Consider the following 20,315-nt stretch of genomic DNA (forward strand, 5'->3'; position numbering starts at 1 on the left):
TGTTCATCTGGGCATAGAAACGTTTCGTCACTCATCCAAGTGACTTCTTCTGTCTCGGCTGAGTGGTGTTTCCTTAGTCTTATAAACATCACCTTTGCACAATGACTGAAACTAGCACCAATGATGAACAATGGGCTGTGAGGTCAGTTTCTTGATCATTAAATTGGCAGATGTACAGATGAACAGAAACAACTTTAGGGTTTTCTTACCTGGATGATTGAGCATGTATCAAAACTTTTTTTGTTTGTTTTGTTTTGTTTGTAACTACCTGTTTTTTGGCACTTAATATTTTTATTTCCTTTACTATTTTATGCTGTACAGTGCTTTACGACTGTGAAAAGAGCTTAATAGATAAACTTAATTTATTAATTTACTTACAAATTTCAAAGAGCTGAAACATGAACATTAGATAACAAATTCACTGTTTATGCTACAAAATAGTGAAAACACTTTTTTGGCCTCTAGTTTTGATCATTAAGTGCTTACTTTTACTTCCACCGAGGAGGTTGTGGTTGGTTTGTCTGGGTGTTAGCAGCATTACTCAAAACCTGTTTGGACAGGTTGGAATAATTTCTTTTACAATTATCAAATTGAAATAAAAAAACATTAAAATTAACATTTATCCATCTATTATTCTTTTTTATTTTGTGGTTGTAGGTTTGGCATACTTTATAAATTCTCATAAACTGCCAAAAACGTATGTTGCTTCATTCACAACACTCAGTTTAAACAGTGTGTCCTAAGCCTGTTTAACCTTAGAAAAGATTCACTTTATTACCTCTGTATTTTGGTTCAGCTTATTTGTTTGTTATGGATGAATTTACTCGATTTCTTAAAAATCAGAAGTGGGAGTTGGCCCAAATTTGACTTAATCCAGATCTGGATAAAGGGATTTCTGATACATTCTTCATCACTAACACATGACCCTACGCTGTGTCACTGCATCATTCCATGTTTGGCACTGATCACCACCTGCACTCATGTATATATCTTTCAACGTAGCACTCTTAATTCTTATTCTCATGTATATATCTCATGTATATCTCATGCACATATCTTTCCACGTAGCACTTTTAATTCTTATCCCTACTTTTATTTTTTTCCATGTCTATTTAAGTGCTATTTATGACACTATGTTTGCACTGAAGCACCGCAGCAATTTCCTAATGTTGTAAACCTGCTCAACATTTGGCAATAAACCCCATTCTGATTCTGATCACTGAATGATGGGAAAAGTTGGAAATTTTGTCTTATCTTCACAACTTTATATCAAACTGAAATATTAAAAAACTCATGATCGTCTTTATGTTCTCAATAAAATATCTCTGATCCAGATTCAGATTATTCTGGATTCATGGACTCTTCTCATACCTGATGTAGCGTCATCTGTCAGTGGTGGTGTTTTTTTCTCAGTGTTCTTGTTCTGAGATGAGTCTTACAGTAAAGTGACTGAGTCACATCATACCAGTAATACGATTTTGTCATCTTAGCATCAGGGAACCAATTCAGACTGAACACTTACTAAGTTAATAGAGAAAGCAAACCACAGATTGACTGATAATTTAAAAAAGAAATAATGGGCCTTTGGGAGGATGACTGTACACGGCATTAAGCATGACCACTTTTCTTGGCAGGGTACGGAGCCACTGTGGAGGGGTAGTTTATCAACTATGATACACTTTTATTGTTAATAACTGATTTACGGCAATGTCAAAGTTTGAAATGAACATGCTGAGGCAGAGTCTTAGCTTATTAACAGAAAATCTGTTTCAAGATTTTTTTCTTTCTTTATTATTATTTTTTATACAGCATTTAAAAAGGAAGCAGATTTTTTTGGGCTGACTAAAAATTTCCTTCAGTTCTGCCCTAAAATACTCTGATTAAAAGTAGCCCTATGACTTCTTCTTTTGCACCCAGCTGATATCTTTGATTACCCAATGCTTACTGGCAAAAAGCTTATTTATAGGCATATTATCACAGTGTTTAATTGCATAACAAACTCATAGAGCTGTCATGTAATTTACAAGCAGCCAAGAAAATGTGAGTCTTGGTTGCATGGCAACACACAATCCTGTGATTACAGGATGTCCCAAAAAGGAAACACCATTATATTAGTGTAGTGGCTGGATCTATTTACTGTCATGCATCAGTTGCAATTTTTGATCCTGGAAGCTGTTAACGATGATCCTCATCACATAGTGCACGACTTCCTGTTGAAGACCAGATGATAATGCCATACAAAACAAAGCACATTAACCTCCTCCTACATAGAAAGGTGAAATTTTATAGATTTTGAAATCAAGATTTACACCATTCTCTATAGGTTGATCAAACAGGATGTTTTTTTCCCAGCATGTCCGATTGCAGATGTTTTCTTTTTGACCGCAGTCTGATTAATTAGCAGCACAAGTCTTATCAGTCAATTTCTCTGTGTCCGTTTATTCCAGACGAGCTCCTCTGGCTCCAGTAGCAGTCACGTGACACACCTCCACATCGGCCCCAAGTTTCTGCAGCTCATCCAGCCAGATCTGTTGCTTGTGAGACAGTCGGTCATTGGGCCCCTTCACCTCCACCAGCTACAATCACATGACATCACAAGAGTTTAAACTACTGGGCACCAAAAATCTCCTGATTCCATAAAAAACAGAGAACAAAACAAGCCAGGATGGCAGGTGATCTCACCTTGTAGCTGTTGTTTGAGCTGTTCCACACCACAAGATCGGGCAAACCTCCACGGCAGTGCCTGTAGTCTTTTGCCATTCGTGCTATTACTCCACCTAGAAAGGCTCCACCCAGGCATGCAACAAGAGACTGGGGAGAGAAAAAAGAAAAGAAAATCAGCATCTAATTGCACATCAGTATCATGTTGGTACCTACAGTAAGAAATGTAGAAACTTACAATCCCCCCCCCCCCCCCCCCCCCCCCCAAAAAAAAAAAAACCACATTGTGTAAAATATAAATAAAAACAAAAAAAACAATGAAAACAGTACAAAGAAAAAAAAACACATGGTCTTCTTCAACTGGATGCCAGCAACGCCATCAAAAAAAAAAATCCAGGACAAGGGCACGTTTACTGACCTTTTCTTGTTTCTTATTTTTCTATTATCAGCTCATACAGATTCATTGAATGCTTCACAAGAAAGTTTCAAACCCCATTCTAAATGTATTACACCAGCATGGCTCCAAAGCAAGAGTCTACGTGCTAATCTGTCAATGAAGGATGCGCCAAACTTGGTAATGAGGTGAGACAATTATTAGAGTGTGTTTGAGGAAAATGTGTCCTCATCTGCCCCACTGCGCTGACACATAATGTGAGAAACACTGTATACTGACAGCACTCAACATGTACTTTTAAAACCTTAAGTACCTGCGCTTGCTGAAGGGATGAGAAACGTTCCCAGCTCACCAACGAACACACTTTTCCCTCCTGGGAATTCCAGACATCTTCCAACATATTTTGCAGAGTTTCCACAGACGCCTCACAAAGTAACTGGACACGAGACTCGATTGCATCCTTTCTGTTTTCATAAAAGCAGTCGGTGTAAAAATCCAGCGGACACGTCTGTAAGGGAAAACAAACGTGAGCTCTAGAGTTTCATACATATTCAGATAAACACGTATAGACCTTTCTTTACCTGGTATGGGTTTCGGAAGACATCTGGAATACTGTCCATGAAAATGATGTCCCACAGCAGGAGAGCAAACAGTGTTGAGAATGTTGAACCCTCTCCATGGATCCCTGATGATGATAATAATAATAATAATAATAATAATACTTAAACAAAAGAAAAAACAAAAAAACCTACTGTTTCTGTTTGTATCTATACATTTTTACAGGAGAAAAAAAGTTGTTTACCTTGGTCAAAACCTTGCTGTCTGTAATGCGCCAAGGACAGCTCCTCTACAGAGCATATTACAGTGGAATGAGCGCCCTCTTCATTTGCTGGTAAAAGAAATTTAGACTTTCCCATGCCTCCCTCATGAGGAAACAGCTGTCCTCGAATAGTCACCTGCAGTCAGATGTAACAACAAACAAACAAACACACAGACACACACAAAAGCATCTTTTAGGTGAGCTAAAAAACTAAGCTGTTCCATTTTGAAACCCACACACTGACACTGTGAAAAACATACATGCTTGACATCTTGTACTTGGACAGTGGGCAGGTCTCTCAGTTGCAGGCGGTACTTCTTGCAGCTGGCAGACTCTTTCATTCTAACAGCTCTGTGATGCAGCGCGAGTTTATGTCCTGTACGCACCAAAGGGTCTGACAGCCCATCTCTAATAGCACAGATAGCCTGACAGGTAAAGAACACAGTCCAACAATTGAAAGATTAACACAAGACATCTGACAAAAAATTAAATCAGACTGTCTCAGTAGGACGTGAATGAGAACAGAGAAGGGTGCAGACTTGCTCAGGACTTTTGAGGTGCTGGTGAACGTTTAGTGCCAGCCTGTCCCACCATCGCCCGCGGCTGTCAGGACAGTAAACGGACTGCAATAGCAAAGACCGCAGCTCTTCAACTGCTTCCTGTGACACGAACAGAAGACCCATGAGATCTTCAACAATGACATGAACAAGCACTTTAATTTGTGTTTCGCGGTGAATGGACAGGTTCAGAAACCTCATAGCGACGGAGCCTTTGCAAAATCTCGACCCCTCTGGATAAAATTCGAGTGTAAGCCCATCCTGCAGTGAAGCAGCGCAGAAATACAGGCAGCTTTTCCTGATGACTGCAAACAAATCATATTGTTATCAGTCACAACTGACTGTTTTTGGAAACACTGAAGCAAATGTTTATGATTTCGCACCTGAGGTCATTGTTTTTCTTCAGCACTAGCCATTGACTTTTGGCTGCAGCATAGAGCTCCATGGCCGTCTCCCACTGACCACCCTGCATAGCCAGGATCACCTCTTGCAGTGCTCGCATGGAAGCTTCATATCTGGTGTGATGCATGCCATTATTAGTACTTATTTGTGCCTATCCTGCTTGATAAAACATAAGAAAGTCATTATAGATATTTTGGTAGAACCTTACCTGATAAGGTCCTCTCTATCCTGAAAAACCTTGGCTACACGCTGTACTGTATAGTCTGGGAAGGCCAGACGACCTGAGTTTACCAAAAGGATGGTATAAAGCTGGCTCTGTCCTCCAGCTGCCATCTCCTCTTCTTCCACGGTGTCCGTCAGAGAGAAGAGCAGGAGAACACGAGAGAAGACAGCCCGAGGACCCCGACAGAGACGGACACAGGAACCTGCAAGCTGCTTAGCCCTTTAAAGACAGGATGGGGTGTGACCACCACTGCAATACTGGTACTAAAAAAACATAACATAAATAATTATCTTACCGTTTAAGAATCACTGCTCCGACACTGTTTTGTGCAGTGGTCAGAGTGAAAAGAGACTTTTGCTTGCTAAGGCGGAGCAGCCCGTCCACTACCTGCTGTTTTTGGGTCGCTGAATTGCCCAGGTGGAAAGTCTTAGCCAAAGCTTTGAGTTCAGGAGCCGGCAGGAGATCCAGAGCCTCACCCAAGTCTTCAAGGTCATTCTCTTTGAGAGGTAAAAACACCAGACGTGGACATTATTAGAGAAAATTTGGTGATGTTTATTCATTGATGTAATTTGATGTTTATTCCAAACATTTTACTGTATTTCCTAGCTTCAACCATTAACATGATGCCAACATAATAGCTAAATGTGATCAGTGCAGTCATATTAATAACATAATTGGAAAAACATGAATATCGAACGGTAACAAAATGACAGTAACAAAAGGAGACATTAAATTTTTTACACATTTACCTGTCTCCAGAAAACCACTTTGAACCAGTTCCTGTGAAATGGGTCCAAGATCGCTGCATATCTCTTCATAATCCAGCTTATTTACTTGGAGCCACTTCAGTTTCCTCTGAAAAAGCCTCACATACAACTTCTGTCCCATGACTTCAAGAGAGAGAATACATGTGAACAATAAAGCCAGATTTTCACAGTTTTTAGAATAACTATTGAATAATATTTTAACATACCTGACAGATTTTCAAATGCACGTATAAAGGACAAATCATCTTGGTTGAACAACTCTCTGTCATCCTCATTCTCCAGCACAGCGTGTAGTACAGTTTTGAAGTTCCTGAGGTAGTAGGGAAGGTGCGGCGAAGCCGTAGTCGAGCTCTGCTCACTTGTGATGCTATCGGCACCAAACACTGGGAGTAAATCACCACTGACAACCGCAACCTTTTCCTCACACGTTTCCTCTAAATTCAAAGGTTGGTCACAAGCAGATAACGCTACTACAGTTTCATGCTGATCCAGATCAGTTGTTCCAGCTTTACCTTCAGAGGACTTCTTCTCCAGCTTGGCTTTCTTTTTAAAGCTAGCTGCCTTACTAATGGAAGATTTACTTTTTCGTTTTGCTGGTTTGGAGGGAGAAGAGTGTGGCTTTGGAGCAACTTGTTTTTGAACAGTATCAGATTTAGATGCTTTGTTTTCAAATTTATGTTGTTTTTTTGAATGTGATGGGTCTTGTACTGTTGCTGCACAGGTGACACTGGTGGACCGGCGTGTCATACCTTCTTTTTCATCTTCTAAACTCTGAATCAGAAGATTCTCCTTCTGTGAGCTATTCAGTGTCTCATCAAGTTCATCCACTGTCTCTTTCCTCTCAGATGCCTTATGAAAATTTCCAGATAATTTGGAAGAGAGACTTTCCCGGTCAATGGTCCTGACCACAGTCTTGCTGTTTATTTCCCGTGGTGCCTGTTGTGAATTATTTGCTGGTTTGGAGGGAGAAGAGTGCGGCTTCGGAGTAACTTGTTTTTGGACAGTATCAGATTTAGATGCTTTGTTTTCAAATTTATGTTGTTTTTCTGAATGTGATGGATCTTCCACTGCTGCTACACAGACGACACTGGTTGATCTGACTGGCAGGTCCTCTTTTTTGTCTTCTAAACTCTGAATCAGAAGATTTTCTTTCTGTGAGCTATTCAGTGTCTCATCAAGTTCGTCCACTGTTTCTTTCCTTTCAGGTGCCTTATGAAATTTTCTAGATAATTTAGAAGAAAGACTTCCAAGGTCAATGGTCCTGACCACCGTCTTGCTGTTTATTTCCCGTGGTGCCTGCTGAAAGTTATTCTTTTTGAAATAAGGGCTTGTTTTGGTCTCTTTGCCTTTTTCACCCGCTTCTTCCACTTTTCGATCCTCCGCGGGAGACTCTGGGAGACTCCTTCTGGGTGACAGCTGAGTGCTTGAGATAACACTATTACTTGCTGAGCCGACAGTGCTGTCTCCTCTCTCAAAGTTCTGACATTGCAGATCAATATGCTCATTGATCTTGAATCTCGGTACCAGCTGGCCACACAGGGGACAGGCCAGCTTAGGCGGAGGCTTGCTGGAGAAGAACGACGTGATTGGACTTGTGGTGGCACCCCTGGCAGCAGTGCCAACTTTAACAACATTGTCCGTCTTTTTGGTTCTCGACAATGATAAACGTCCCCTGAGTTTGCCTTTGTTAGCTCGCTCGGCCATGTTTCAGCAATGCAGGCGGCAGTGGTGGTGCTGCTCGGTGAAAACTATTTTCCCCCACAGGTTTTCTTTGTTGCATACTCTGACAGTTGCGCTTTCGGTGTAGAAATGCTTCGTATGCTAGCTTACCTATGTCTCATTTAAAATGGTCACACATTTGCGACTCTTAGTGCTTCACAAATCCAGCAGAAAACTATAAAATACAGCCTGTCAGCGGTTCAAAACAATAGCTAACATACCGATAGCAGATATGGCACCCAATCCCGCTTCTTAGGCACAACCAGTAGAGCGCAGAACATCGAAATCGATCCCAGATACATCGATATTTTTCCTCAACAAACGCAAATAAATCCTAGGAAGCTGTAAGATATAATCATATTAAATATGGCTTTAAAGTAAAGATAATCTAATAATATAAATCACACCTTGGGTGTCTATTTAATGACTTACAAGCCACCACTTATGCTGTTAAACAAATTATAAAATGACTAAAAAATTAAAAACAAACAAACAAACAAACATAAAAATACAATCCATTCATATAGAGGTGCATCTGCGTGTGCATTAATGTTTTATGTTGGGTAGAACAGTGCGACTAGTGAGCACATGGTGCGTGTGTGCCTGTGTTAGGGGGTGTATTTTCTACACAGGTTCCTGGGCTGCTGTGCGGCTTTTATTCAAAAATCACCATCCCGGAGATCAATCTCATCTGATCAGCAAACGGGCATTTTAAGGGAGAGGCCCCCACAGGACTGATGTCGGTAAGTGGCACACACATATATTAATGCACGTATAGAGGGGAGCATGCAATATTGATGCATGTAGGCCTGCTCGTGTTTCTGTCACAGAGCGAAAACGATGCTAGATGTGCGTGCTCCTGTGGCACATCAGCCCATTAGTTGGGTGTCAGCATGGTGCAGTCTCCATGCTTCACATCAAGGTCGATGTGAATTTTCCAGCTGCTGTAGGATAATAAGATGCCTCCAGATGGTATAACCACTAGAGAGCGTGTGTGGAGGGAGCGCGCTCCATTAATGCACGGTATATGCGCAGGACATATCCGATTATCTTATCGACATCTAGGCAGAGGGAAATGCGGCGTCCACTTGTGGGGAGACTGGAGCCACAGCAACAACCACCCCTGCAGCTGCGGCAAAAGTTAGGCGTAATAGCTTTATAAAATACTACCACTCATTCTTCAAGGGCAGGGCAGGTGCAAGAAAACTGCAATGGTGAAGGCCAATTCTACTCTGTAATTGCCCCTGTTGTTTTAATTGCCAGTTCAGCACCATGGAGAAGTCATGCTTAGGACTGTTAGCAGGGATTAGAGGTTTTTTGTGCTGATGATGCTATAATCCCAGTTGCATAATGACCTGATCAACACTGATAGGATTCATTTCGTTGTGGAGTCTTTTTAGCTTGAGCCAAATAGTTTGCTCTATGATTTTTCTTTTCAGCCTCAAGCTTAGATGCTTCATGCTGAGATGAGGATGCTGATGATGACATGTTTATACTGGGCGTGTAGCACAGCACTGTCAGTGTGCTGCCTCTCACATATCCTGTACTAATCAAATGTAAAGCATGTATTACTAAACTGAGAGCATCACATTCACACTTAAGGAGCTCACTTCTTTTAAATGATGACAGGGATGAAAAGAGATTTGGTGGAATTCAGAGCTGAGAGAATCATAAATTATATCATTATAATATTGATAAATAAAATCAACAGCATTTTTATGTTGTATTGATGGATACTCTCTAATTTACTGGTGTTAAATCCTGCTGTTGTACATTTGTATTATTACAGTAGGGCTGCGAATAACAGATATTTCCCCATTTCTTAATCTGCCAGATGTTTTCTTGATTGAGAATATATGTTGAATGCACACTCACCAGCCACTTTGTCAGGTACACCTGTTCAGCTGCTTGTTAACGCAAATATTTAATCAGCCAATCACATGGCAACAAAGTTAATGGCATATGCCTAAATGCATATTTACGCATGCAGACATGGTCGAACCAGGCTGTTGACATTGAAACTGAGCATTGGAATGAGAAATGGGGCTGATTTAAGGGACTTTGAATGTGGCATGGTTGTTGGTGCAAGGCAAGCTGCTCTGAGTTGTTTCAGAACTTGCTGATCTACTGGGATTACAGCCATTTCTAGGGTTTATAGAGAAAAATGGTCAGAAAAAGAGATAAGATCCAGTGAGCGGCGTTTTTCCTTGTTGAATGTCAGAGGTTAGATGAGAATGGCCAGACTGCTTCGAGATGATAGGAAGGCAACAGTCATTCAAATAAGTACTTGGTACAGTCTATGCATATAGAAGAGCATCTCTGAATGCACATGATGTTAGTCCTTGAAGCGGATGGGTGACAGCAGCAAAAGACCGCACAAGGTGCCACTCCTCTCAGATAAGAACAGGAAACTGAGACTGCTGCAAAATAGGGTCTGAATCTGGAGTAAAAAACATAAAAGCAGCACCAGCAGTGGTTCCAAGTATATTTTCCTGGCACGCTTTAGGCCTCTTAGTGCCAACTGAGCATCACTTAAACACCACAGCCTACCTGGTTACTGTTTCTGACCATGTCCATCCTTTTATGACAGCAGAAGAACACACCATATCACAAAGCTCAAATCATCTCTAACTGCTTTCCAGAACACAACAGGGAGTTCACTGTACTCAAATGACCTCCACAGTCACCCAATCTCAATCTAGTAGTGCAGCTTTGGGGTGTGGTGGACTTCACATTATGGAGGTGCAGCCAACAAATCTGCAGCAAATGTGTGATGCTGTCATGTCAATATGGACCAAAGTCTCTGAGGAATGTTTCCAGACCCTTGTTGAATCCATGCCATGAAAAATTAAGGCAGTTCCGAAAGCACAAGGGGGTTCAGCTCTGTACCATTTAGGTGTACCTTATAAAGTGTCTGGTCAATGTAGACTATCATGTCTCTATTTAAATTTTCTCGTTTCTGTCAACTGTAGACTATCGGTAAAAGAATGACAGAAAAAAAACCCAAATAGTTACATTCGAGAGGCTGGAACTCGTTAAATGCCAGTATTTACTTTTAATTAACAGCTGTAATCATTTTTCCACGATTAATTTCTATCGGTTCAGCTGTGAAGTACTTTCTGACTAATTTAGACAGTTTTGTGTTGTTGTTCTTTGGTTCTTTACTGTTTTTCAAGGCAGCTTCTTGAAGATACTGTTTAGCAAACTATAAAACAATAACATAGTTTATAGAAAACACCACATGCTACAATCTGAAAGCAGGCATGGGCAGCATTTTTGTCAGCATTACTTGTGCCAGAATTTTGTAATAACTTTTTAGGATGTTATATTTCAAGCGGTGTGTGAGAGAGCTAGACTAGGTTAAGCAGATGACTTTCACCCGCAAGAGAAGAGTTTAAATTGTGTGTGAAGGCAGACTGACTTACAATAAGCCAGTATAGAGCATCTGCATATGTCTGTGCTTCTGTGGTGGGAGGTGCTAAGAATAGAGAGCAGTGTTGCAGAAGGAAGGCTGTGTGTCTGTAGTTTTACTGCAGGCTTCCTGTTCTGCAGGACATCAAGACAAAATTAGAGCAGGCACAACGGACCAAGATCACAGATAACAAACACCATCAAAGACAAATGGACTGAGATGGTGCATGTAAGTAAAATATGGATGTTTGGTACGGAGGGAGGATGTGTGTGTGTTTTTAAAGTATGACAGAGATAGTCACTGTATACAAAAGTGGATCTTTGACCATATGCAAAGAGGAATCTTTGATGTTTGGTTATTTAAATTGACGGCACCTGTGCTGTAGGCTTGTAGCAGAGGAGCTCGAAAACTGAGAAGAGTTGCTGAAGAGTTTCTGTTTTTATGAAAGAGAGCATCGAAGTCTTTGGAAGGTGATTTCTCCAGTGTGATGAACCTACGTCATTTGCAAAATACAATATGTGTTCAGTTATTTTTCATAATAATATAAAGAGTCTGAATGATGATATACTGTTGAAAATATAACATTTCTCAAAAATGTGAAATTGATTTTCTATTAATGTTTACAGGGCTTAGGGTAGTGGGCTAAAGGGGCCAGTTATGGCTCATGGAAAGAGGCCAGGATCCATTTCCAAAATATTGGTACCCGGCACTTCATCATGCCCCGGTCCTGGACAGAGCAAAGAAGAGCGGGGAGGTTTGGTGAACGAGGCGACTGAGCAACCACCTTGTGCGCTGGAGGAGGATAATAATGACCAGCTGACTTCTCCTGTTTCTGCAAATCACTATTACATGAGTTGTGACCCTAGTCCTGAGGACATGGAGGACACCTGCTCTGAGTACGACAACGTGGGCTCCGATGTCGAGCAGGACTATGATGAGGTTCTGCATTTGAACAGAGAGGGCGGTGTGGACATGAGGTATTACAAGCAGTACTGTCCTGAGGACGGTGGCTATATAAAGCATGCTGTCAGTGATAATACTAATGAGAACACCAGTGCTCCTGACCAGATGACTCCGAGGCCACGGCATGGCACAGAAATATGTGAGGGATCACAATCAGACGCTAAGCCGAGTAAGATGAGCCATCGCTTCAGGTCGCATTGTGCTCCAGTTGCTGGTGATGAAACAGAAGGGGGAGTTAAAAAGGGCCAGGAGGACAGGTTCTTCTTCGGTGATGGAGATGAGATAGAAGAGGTGCTAGATGGGGCCAAATTTATAGAGGATTTAGAGGAGACGGAGGACAGTATTCAGAGGCAGGCTAGCCTTTATCAGGGTAATGAGAACGAAAGAATTAGGAAGGGGGGAGAGGAACGGCAAAGAGAAGGTGACGTCCGAGTCACAAGGAACCCTAATGTCCTAGGAGCCAGCAAGAAGTGTGAGCCATCTCACATAGATTCAAAGGAGAAGGAGCGGCAGGGTAAAGGGCGAGGAAGGAGGGGAACAGGAGAGGGCATCGAGCAAATTGCCTCTGGGATCAAAGGATGCATGACCAGCAACACTGAGCAGCGTCCAAAGACTTTGCCCAGGGACTGCAAAAAAGTTGCCGTGAGGACCAAAGCTAGGTCCAGTTCCAGTAAGCAACACCCTATTCCCCCACCTCGCCACTCCCATGCTCAGCCTCCTACTGAAACCCAGAAACCCCAGCCTCACAGAGAGCCTCCTCCTGTTCCCAGACCCAGTAATTCCACTGCTAACAGCCGGGAGAATGAACCCAGGGTTATCAAGCCATCCCTGGCTCCTCTTCACACACCAGAACAACAGAGGGAGTCTCTCGAGGAGAGACAGAGACGGCTAGAGAAACCCCAGCAGGTAAGCAATGCAAATAGGACACATCTTTGTCAGCTCTTGTCCCCTGTGGCTTGTGATTGTAAATGTTTGTGCCAAACCTGCCTCTGCTGTGGTTTAGAGGGGATCAGCACAATTTTAATTTTATGCATCGCCAGAAATAGTCTTCATCACTTTTTATGAGTTCTTCTTAATCGGCACAGGACAACAAGAAATGTTAAAAAACACAAACTGTCCAAGATAAGAAGAAAACACCCCCCACTTATTTTTGTTTAGCAGAATGAGAAGCTCAGCCCGGCTGCAATACCTGAGGAGCTGCCAGAGCAGGCGACGAGGTCTCAGTGTCCAGAGCCTGTCTCTGCAGAAGACAGCAACACTCCCAAGGTTAAAATTCAGCTACTTTTAGCTTCTTATCATCCAGTTTTTGATCAAAAAACTGTCTTTTACTGTCTCTTTAATCGTATTCCCAAGAAACATTTGTTTTTGTAAGTTTTGTATGTAGGCAATCGTGGATATTGTGATAGATATAGGTTTTTATACTGTATCTGCAAAATATTTGCCCTTGAAGTCCAACTTATTACATTTTTTAAAAAAGAAAACACAGGAAGCTGCTTCGTTTCCCAGCTTTGAGGATGGTAAATATCTCAGAATATTCTCAAAATGTTGTCATTTTTATGAATCTGTGCTGCACGTTACAGGGGTCTTTTTGTCACACAGTCCCAGGTCCCTGTGAGCCAGAAGACCTTATTGATGGGATCATCTTTGCTGCTAACTACCTTGGCTGCACTCAAGTTTTGTCTGATAAAAACCCATCCAAGAGTGTCCGTATGTCCCAGGCTCATGAAGCTGTCAGTCAAATCAAGGTAATTCTTCTTCAGGGTTGTTACAGCTACCAACATGCATCCATTTAGTTCATAAATCTTTAAATTGGCCAGCATCAAAATGTGGGAACAAACTGAAATGAAATCTAGGGAACAAATTGAATTCGGGTCCAGGAGACTTGATTAGATTCTCTTGATGTTCTCCATCTGGGATTTTCAGCCTTAGAAAAGTTGGCTTTTATTTTTGGCTGGAGGGACTCGACTTTATTAGGGATTTGACTTTATTCTACATGTATGCTCGCAGTTGAAATAAATAATATGTATGTAGTTCAGGCCAGGGTCTTTCTGTGTGGAGTTTGCATGTTCTCCCCATGTTGGTGTGGGTTCTCTGCGGGTACTCCGGCTTCCTCCCACAGTCCAAAGACATGCAGTTAGCGGGGCTAGGTTAATCAATCAATCTAAATTGCCCATAGGTGTGAATGCGGGAGTGAATGTGAGAGCGAATGGTTGTCTGTCTCTGTGTGTTAGCCCTGTGACAGACTGGCGACCTGTCCAGGGTGTACCCCGCCTCTCACCCTATGACAGCTGGGATAGGCTCCCGTGCCCCCCACGACCCTGAAAAGGATAAGCGGAAGTGAATGGATGGATGTTATTTAATACATACAAGGCCAGAAGTATACATACAGGCTCAATTATATAGATACACTTACTTTAATCTTTTAATAAGTGGTGCTGAGTTCTGTCTTTTAACTTGACAAGGTTAAGGCCTGTTAACTTAAACAACTGTACATAACTATGTTATTCAGATGTGTCATCACTTTGCCGAGATCTGGATTTAGACCCAGACTGTCCCCCTACAATAAGAGGAATTTGGTTAGGATGTTCAGGAATAACCCAGGAACCACTAAGGCTCAAGCCTACCATGAGCTGGAAACTGCTGGAACACCAGCATCACTGTCCACAGTGAATCCAGTTTTATATCATCACGGACTGAGAGGGTGCCGACCAAGAAAGAAGCTCCTGCTCCAAAATGGAAACCTTCAAGCTCGAGAGAAATTTGCAGCTGCCCACATGGACAAGCCAAATGCCTTCTGGAGAAAGGTTTTATGGCCATATGAGACAAAGATTGAGCTATTTGTCCACACTTGACAACAAGTATGTTTGTAAAGGTGAAAGCTTCAAACCTAAGAACACTGTACCAATTGTAAAGGACGGTGGTGGGAGCATCATGCACTGTGGCTGTTTTGCTGTCAGCAGTACTGTTACATTGTACAAAGTGGTTGTAATAATGAAGAAGAATGACTATCTCCAAGTTCTTCAGCGTGTTCCAGTAGCTCAGTGATCCAAAGCACACGTGTGAGGTGGTTTTTGAATGGATGAAGCAGGCTAACGTTAAACAGCTGGAATGGCCTTAGCAAAAACCGGGTGTGTGCCAAGAAGAGTGGTCAAATATACACCAGGAATTATGCCAGAAGTTTCTTAATGGCTACAAAAAGCTTCTGGTAAAGGTGTAACTTACTAAGGGACGTTTAACCAAATATTAGTAGAGGTGTATGTATACATCTAAAACTGTGTGGATTAGAAAAAAAATACAAACTAAAGTCAAACTTGTGCACCCAGTTCTTTTCAAAGTGCAATAAAGATGTATGCTGTACAATCTTTCCACACTGAGAAAATGAACAGTTCAAAGAAATAATTCAAGGCCCTAAATTACAATGACCATAACACGTATTAATACTTCTGACCACAACTGTATGTTGCTTGTGACCTATTTATAAAAAGTCAGCTGTGCAGTAACCTCATCTATTTACCACACAGTGGAGCTGTTGCATGTCTTTCTTTTGGCCACTTTGTTCTTTTGATACGGCCACATGTTTTTGTTCCTGTGTATTAAGTGTTATATCCTGTGCTTGTGCCTTGAATGTAACTACAAATGAACTGCTGGTCACAAAAGCAAAGTTTGAAAAGAATAATTTAAACTGTCTCTGCCTTTCAGGCATAAGCACAAGCGTTATTATTGAGGTGCAAGAAAAAAAATGCTATGCAAGATTAAAGCATCACATTCATTCTCTGAAATGCAAAACGTCTTATTAAAATTCTGTTTATCTCAAAGAGCCAAGATGAAGATTCTCAAATGATGACAGAAGTGGACCTGTTTATCTCCACTAAAGCTGTCAAAGTACTGAATGCTGACACACAGGTCAGTGGCTCTTAAATTTGTGTGTTGCCTTCTTCTTGTGCATAAACACAATTTATTTTGAATCATGATTGTCATTACTTTTGTTCCTCATAGGAAACAATGATGGACAGTGCCTTGCGAACCATCTCCTACATCGCAGACATCGGCAGCATTGTAGTTCTGATGGCACGGAGGCGCATGTCTCAGGCCTCATCAGAGGAGCTCTCTGAATCTTCGGACTCCACCAGCGAAGGGAAGAGCCAGTACAGAATGATCTGCTATGTCTTTGAATCAGAGGATGTAAGTATTGCCATTCTTTTCTACTTTACGCTCTAGTTTTACATTTTTACAATAATCTCTGGTCACTTCCTTGCTGTTGTCAGCTGGGATAGCCTTTCTGCTGAGCGGTTTCCCCCAAATGCTCCCCTTCCCGTAGGCGCAGCTAATCGCACAGTCTATTGGTCAGGCGTTCAGTGTGGCCTACAGAGAATTCCTGCGAGCCAATGGCATCAATCCCACCGACCTGAGCCAGAAACAATACAGTGACATCATCAGCTCCCAGGAAATGTACCACGATGACCTCGTTCATTTCTCAAATTCAGACAACTGTAAAGAGGTGTGACATGTTTTTTATTCCACTGTTGGCTAATTGTAAATGATGACTGATGGATTTTCCACCCTAACAGAATCTCGCTAAATGAAATGCATATACTATTATGAAATGCATAAACTATTATATATTGTACATATATTTATTAGTTTCAGATGTAGCCATTATTGTATTTTGCACAACTCTGTTGCTTGTGAAGCTCGCACACAAGAATTTCACTCACATGTGCTGTACCAATGTACCTGCACATGTGATGTGACAATAAAAGTGATTTGATTTAATTTTCAATATGAAATTCAAAGTGTGCTTAAAAAGGTTTAAAAAATACTTGTATACTGTATTACAGCTGTATATAGAGAAGCAGAAAGGCGAGATCCTCGGCGTGGTAATAGTCGAGTCTGGCTGGGGCTCCATTCTGCCCACGGTCATCCTGGCCAGCATGCTGAACAGTGGGCCCGCAGCTCGCTCTGGAAAACTCAACGTGGGCGACCAGATTATGTCCATCAATGACACAAGTCTCGTGGGGCTGCCACTGGCCACCTGCCAGGGCATCATTAAGGTATGGAGTACATCAGGAACCTCCAGTTAGCCCTTTACTTAGAGTCATAAGTTAGATAAGGAAGTATTTGAATCAAAGAATAGCACAAGGAAAACTATCTGTAGTTAGTAGTGCTGGACTGAACAGCCCAAAAGTATGAATTACAGTGAAAGTACCTAAATATTAGTGGACTTTTAGGTGGTCCCTCTTTTCACCCTAAAAGGATTAAGTGGACAGGAAAGAAGAACACGAATGAATAAATGTAATTTTGACCATGACACTAACAAGCACATAGAAATACCACATAAGCACAGGGACAGCACCAGTCTTTAGTCCACCTCCACAAACCTTTTGACTTCTGAAACATGTGAATGCGTTTCTGAATGTGTCCCAGGGTCTGAAGAACCAGGTGAAGGTAAAGCTGAGTATTGTAAGCTGCCCTCCTGTCACCACCGTCCTCATCAAGAGACCCGATCTCAAGTTCCAGCTCGGCTTCAGTGTTCAAAATGGCATTGTGAGTGCAGCCGTATCACTCGTTACCATGACTCTAAACTTAAGATTGAACTTTCAACTCAGGCTTATTAAATGCTTAGGTGCATGCAGGTTTTTTTGTCATGTTATAGCATCACAGTGATGGCTGCTTATGTTAAAAATAGCAATAATGAGCTCAGCGTATGTACAAATAATTGCTGTGAGCCAAAAGCTCAGGCGTCATTCTGCTCTGATAGTTTTTGAGCTGCTGCACCAGGGCCAAGATAAATAAGGAACTGTGAACTGTGAACCATGAAAGCTACTCTAGTACATGCCAAAAATATGTTAATATTTACAACATACCCCCTTGTTGACTGGGAGTGTTGGTATTTATGATGCAGTTCCACATTTGGGGTTATTTTGCTTCCTCAGATCTGCAGCCTGATGCGAGGCGGTATCGCTGAGAGAGGCGGCGTTCGTGTTGGACACAGAATCATTGAAATAAATGGTCAGAGTGTCGTTGCCATGGCACACGAGAAGATAGTTCAAACCCTGTCCATCTCTGTGGGTGAGGTAGGAACTCCTCATGACACAAGATGGCAATTTTCTCCGATTACTGCACCACACAAACACTGTGCCACACAGGCCTTTCATAGATGCATGCACATTAGAGTTTGGTTTAAAGCCAAATCACTGGGTACACACAGGGCCACAGAATGCCTGTAAGTGATGGGTCAATAAAGTCAATAAAATCCTGTGATTAAACAAACCATGGTTAAATATTTTTTTTAAATTAAAACTGACTAGTACAATAAAGGATGTTTGTGTGAGAAAACTCACATTCCAGAGAAATTAACTATTGTGTACTTTCACAGTGATTACAGGAATCTATTTCCTTGAGTGCAAGTTTACAATTTATCCCTATGAGCGTGCTTTAAAGGAACAGTTTGGGAAATTCTTTTGCCCTTCCTTGTTGACTCATAGTCCAGCACATTAACTCCAATAAAACCATCACGTTGTTTGCTGTTTCAATTAGATAAACTCAGCTGTTTCAAACTAACTGTCAGGCAGCTCATGCTTCACATTGATTTTTTAAATTTTTTCAGGAAATTGTTATACATCTTTTAACTCTTGACCAAAGTAAATGAATATGGCAACATATCAAACTAGTATTAAACACAAACAAATGGATGGAGAATACAGAGGAGACCTGATGGTTCAGATCCCAGTTTGTGTTGTGATGCTCAATGCTTCAATGCTGTAAATAAAACTTAAAGTTAAACATAATCAAAAATATGTACCGAATATTATTTAAAACTTTAACTTAATTTTCAACCACTCTTGTATTTTCTCTGTAATTTCTTCAAGTGTACGTTCTGATAGAAAAGATCTCTGTTTGACAGCAATACATCTGAATCCTTTTCTCAGTCTCTGGTGGGACAGAGAGGAGTAAGTAAATTAGGGCCGATTACATATCTGTGCATGTGTAAATGCATCTGAAGTTGATGGGTTAACCCAGGGAGCTCACTTTACATTGTGGGCCACATACAGCCCACTTTGACTTTCAGGCGAGGGATAAGTTTAACCCCAGTCAGAACCCCTCTGATATCTTCACATACAAAAAAAGAAGTACAATTTTAGCTGCATGTCTCAGTTTTTCTATATGATAAAGAAATTCTGCTGTAGTAAATGGAAGAAATCTGTAAACATGGCACTTTGGGACTAAACTGTAAGTAATAGATGTGTAAAAGCACAGAGAATGTATCTCATTGCCCAGACTGACCTGTAATAATAAAGCAAAGTTTTTCTTGCTTTTTAAAAGATACCATAAAGAAATAGAAACTCTTCTATTAGATGGTGAAAAAATAGGATTTCTTTGTCATTTCATTGTTCTTTTTTTTCTTTAACTTAGGTGTAGTACGAACAATCGTGAAGGAGGCCTTTATCAGTAGAAAAAACTGTACAATTTATAAAAATGCAGTTAAAAGTCCCAAATCGTTCCTGTGGGCCGCCTCAGAGTCTTTGTGGTGCCAATTCAGGGCCCGTGTGCCACATGTTTGACACCCTGCATTTACCCACCCTGCTTCTTTCATGTTTCCCTCTGTGCCAGATCAACATGAAGACGATGCCTGCTGTGATGTTCAGACTGCTGACGGGACAGGAGACGCCCGTCTACATATAGAGGACCCTGCATGGATCAGCCCCACTGTAGCTCTGCATGTCTGGCTGCGTGACGACAATAAGACGGGTGGCTCAGTGGGACGAGGAGAATTTATTTTTCTATCATTTTATTTTTTTTGGCCTGTTGTCGCGACGCTGTAAAGAACATCCGTTTCTCATTTTCCCAGGTTTTATCTTGAATTACATCGTCATAATGGCCTTACAATGTGAATACTCTGTCTGTAGTACTGTACGTGAGTTTATGGTGTTGAAGAAAAGTAGCTTTACGGTCATGTTTATTTTCTTATGAAGAGATAAATTAGTACATTTATTTTTTATTTAGTCATTTTTATAATGTGTATGGAGTTTAAAATTGTACTTCTACTGTAAATACTTTGGATTTCTCAAGGACTTGATTGGAAAGGCCATATAACTTCTGCAGTATATGCATGTGATAACGAAGAATACGATTTACTGACCAGGGATTCATTCTCAATCCAACATGTTAATCTATTACAATTAGTATCAAAAGAAGATAATAAGATGCTGTACAAAGGCACTGAACTCTGTGTATTGTGGTGACGCTGAAGGCCAAAGACACTCTTAATTTTCAAGGACATACAGTATATGGATGATCATTACTTTTACCAGAGCGTACAAGAATGTATCAGAATATACAATACTGAATGAATGTACAGTTATAACACACAGAAAATACAGTTTCATTGCTGAGCAC

At 41.2% G+C, this 20,315-nt stretch overlaps 2 protein-coding genes across 6 annotated transcripts; one reads left to right on the forward strand and one right to left on the reverse strand.

Moving 5' to 3' along the window:
• Positions 1-1,657: 1,657 nt before the first annotated feature.
• On the reverse strand, positions 1,658-7,811 carry fan1 (FANCD2 and FANCI associated nuclease 1). The gene is made up of 13 exons (XM_085282436.1): positions 6,031-7,811; positions 5,807-5,947; positions 5,353-5,554; positions 5,043-5,276; positions 4,816-4,947; positions 4,629-4,737; positions 4,415-4,534; positions 4,136-4,300; positions 3,858-4,011; positions 3,637-3,740; positions 3,369-3,563; positions 2,683-2,811; positions 1,658-2,576 (listed from the first exon to the last, which is right to left on the reverse strand). The coding sequence occupies exons 1-13, from the start codon at positions 7,526-7,528 to the stop codon at positions 2,439-2,441; spliced, it is 3,321 nt and encodes a 1,106-aa protein (XP_085138562.1). The 5' UTR covers positions 7,529-7,811; the 3' UTR covers positions 1,658-2,438.
• Positions 7,812-8,158: 347 nt separating this feature from the next.
• apba2a (amyloid beta (A4) precursor protein-binding, family A, member 2a) lies at positions 8,159-20,315 on the forward strand. 5 transcript variants are annotated; one of them, XM_085282438.1, is made up of 13 exons: positions 8,166-8,286; positions 11,096-11,183; positions 11,582-12,824; positions 13,077-13,184; positions 13,396-13,435; positions 13,518-13,663; positions 15,735-15,821; positions 15,915-16,100; positions 16,237-16,416; positions 16,757-16,969; positions 17,343-17,462; positions 17,852-17,992; positions 19,530-20,315. In XM_085282438.1, exons 3-13 carry the CDS (start codon positions 11,613-11,615, stop codon positions 19,599-19,601), a joined length of 2,505 nt encoding a protein of 834 aa, XP_085138564.1. In that variant the 5' UTR covers positions 8,166-8,286; positions 11,096-11,183; positions 11,582-11,612; the 3' UTR covers positions 19,602-20,315. The 5 variants fall into 5 exon arrangements, with proteins under 5 accessions (XP_085138563.1, XP_085138566.1, XP_085138567.1 ...); XM_085282437.1 differs by lacking the exon at positions 11,096-11,183 and having other exon boundaries at positions 8,159-8,286; XM_085282440.1 differs by lacking the exon at positions 11,096-11,183 and having other exon boundaries at positions 8,159-8,286; positions 13,080-13,184.

The sequence above is a fragment of the Mchenga conophoros genome, linkage group LG7 (assembly GCF_057382185.1).
Source record: "Mchenga conophoros isolate Kocher_MC1m ecotype Shallow Benthic linkage group LG7, M_conophoros_male_GT1.1, whole genome shotgun sequence".
NCBI classification, from domain to species: domain Eukaryota; kingdom Metazoa; phylum Chordata; class Actinopteri; order Cichliformes; family Cichlidae; genus Mchenga; species Mchenga conophoros.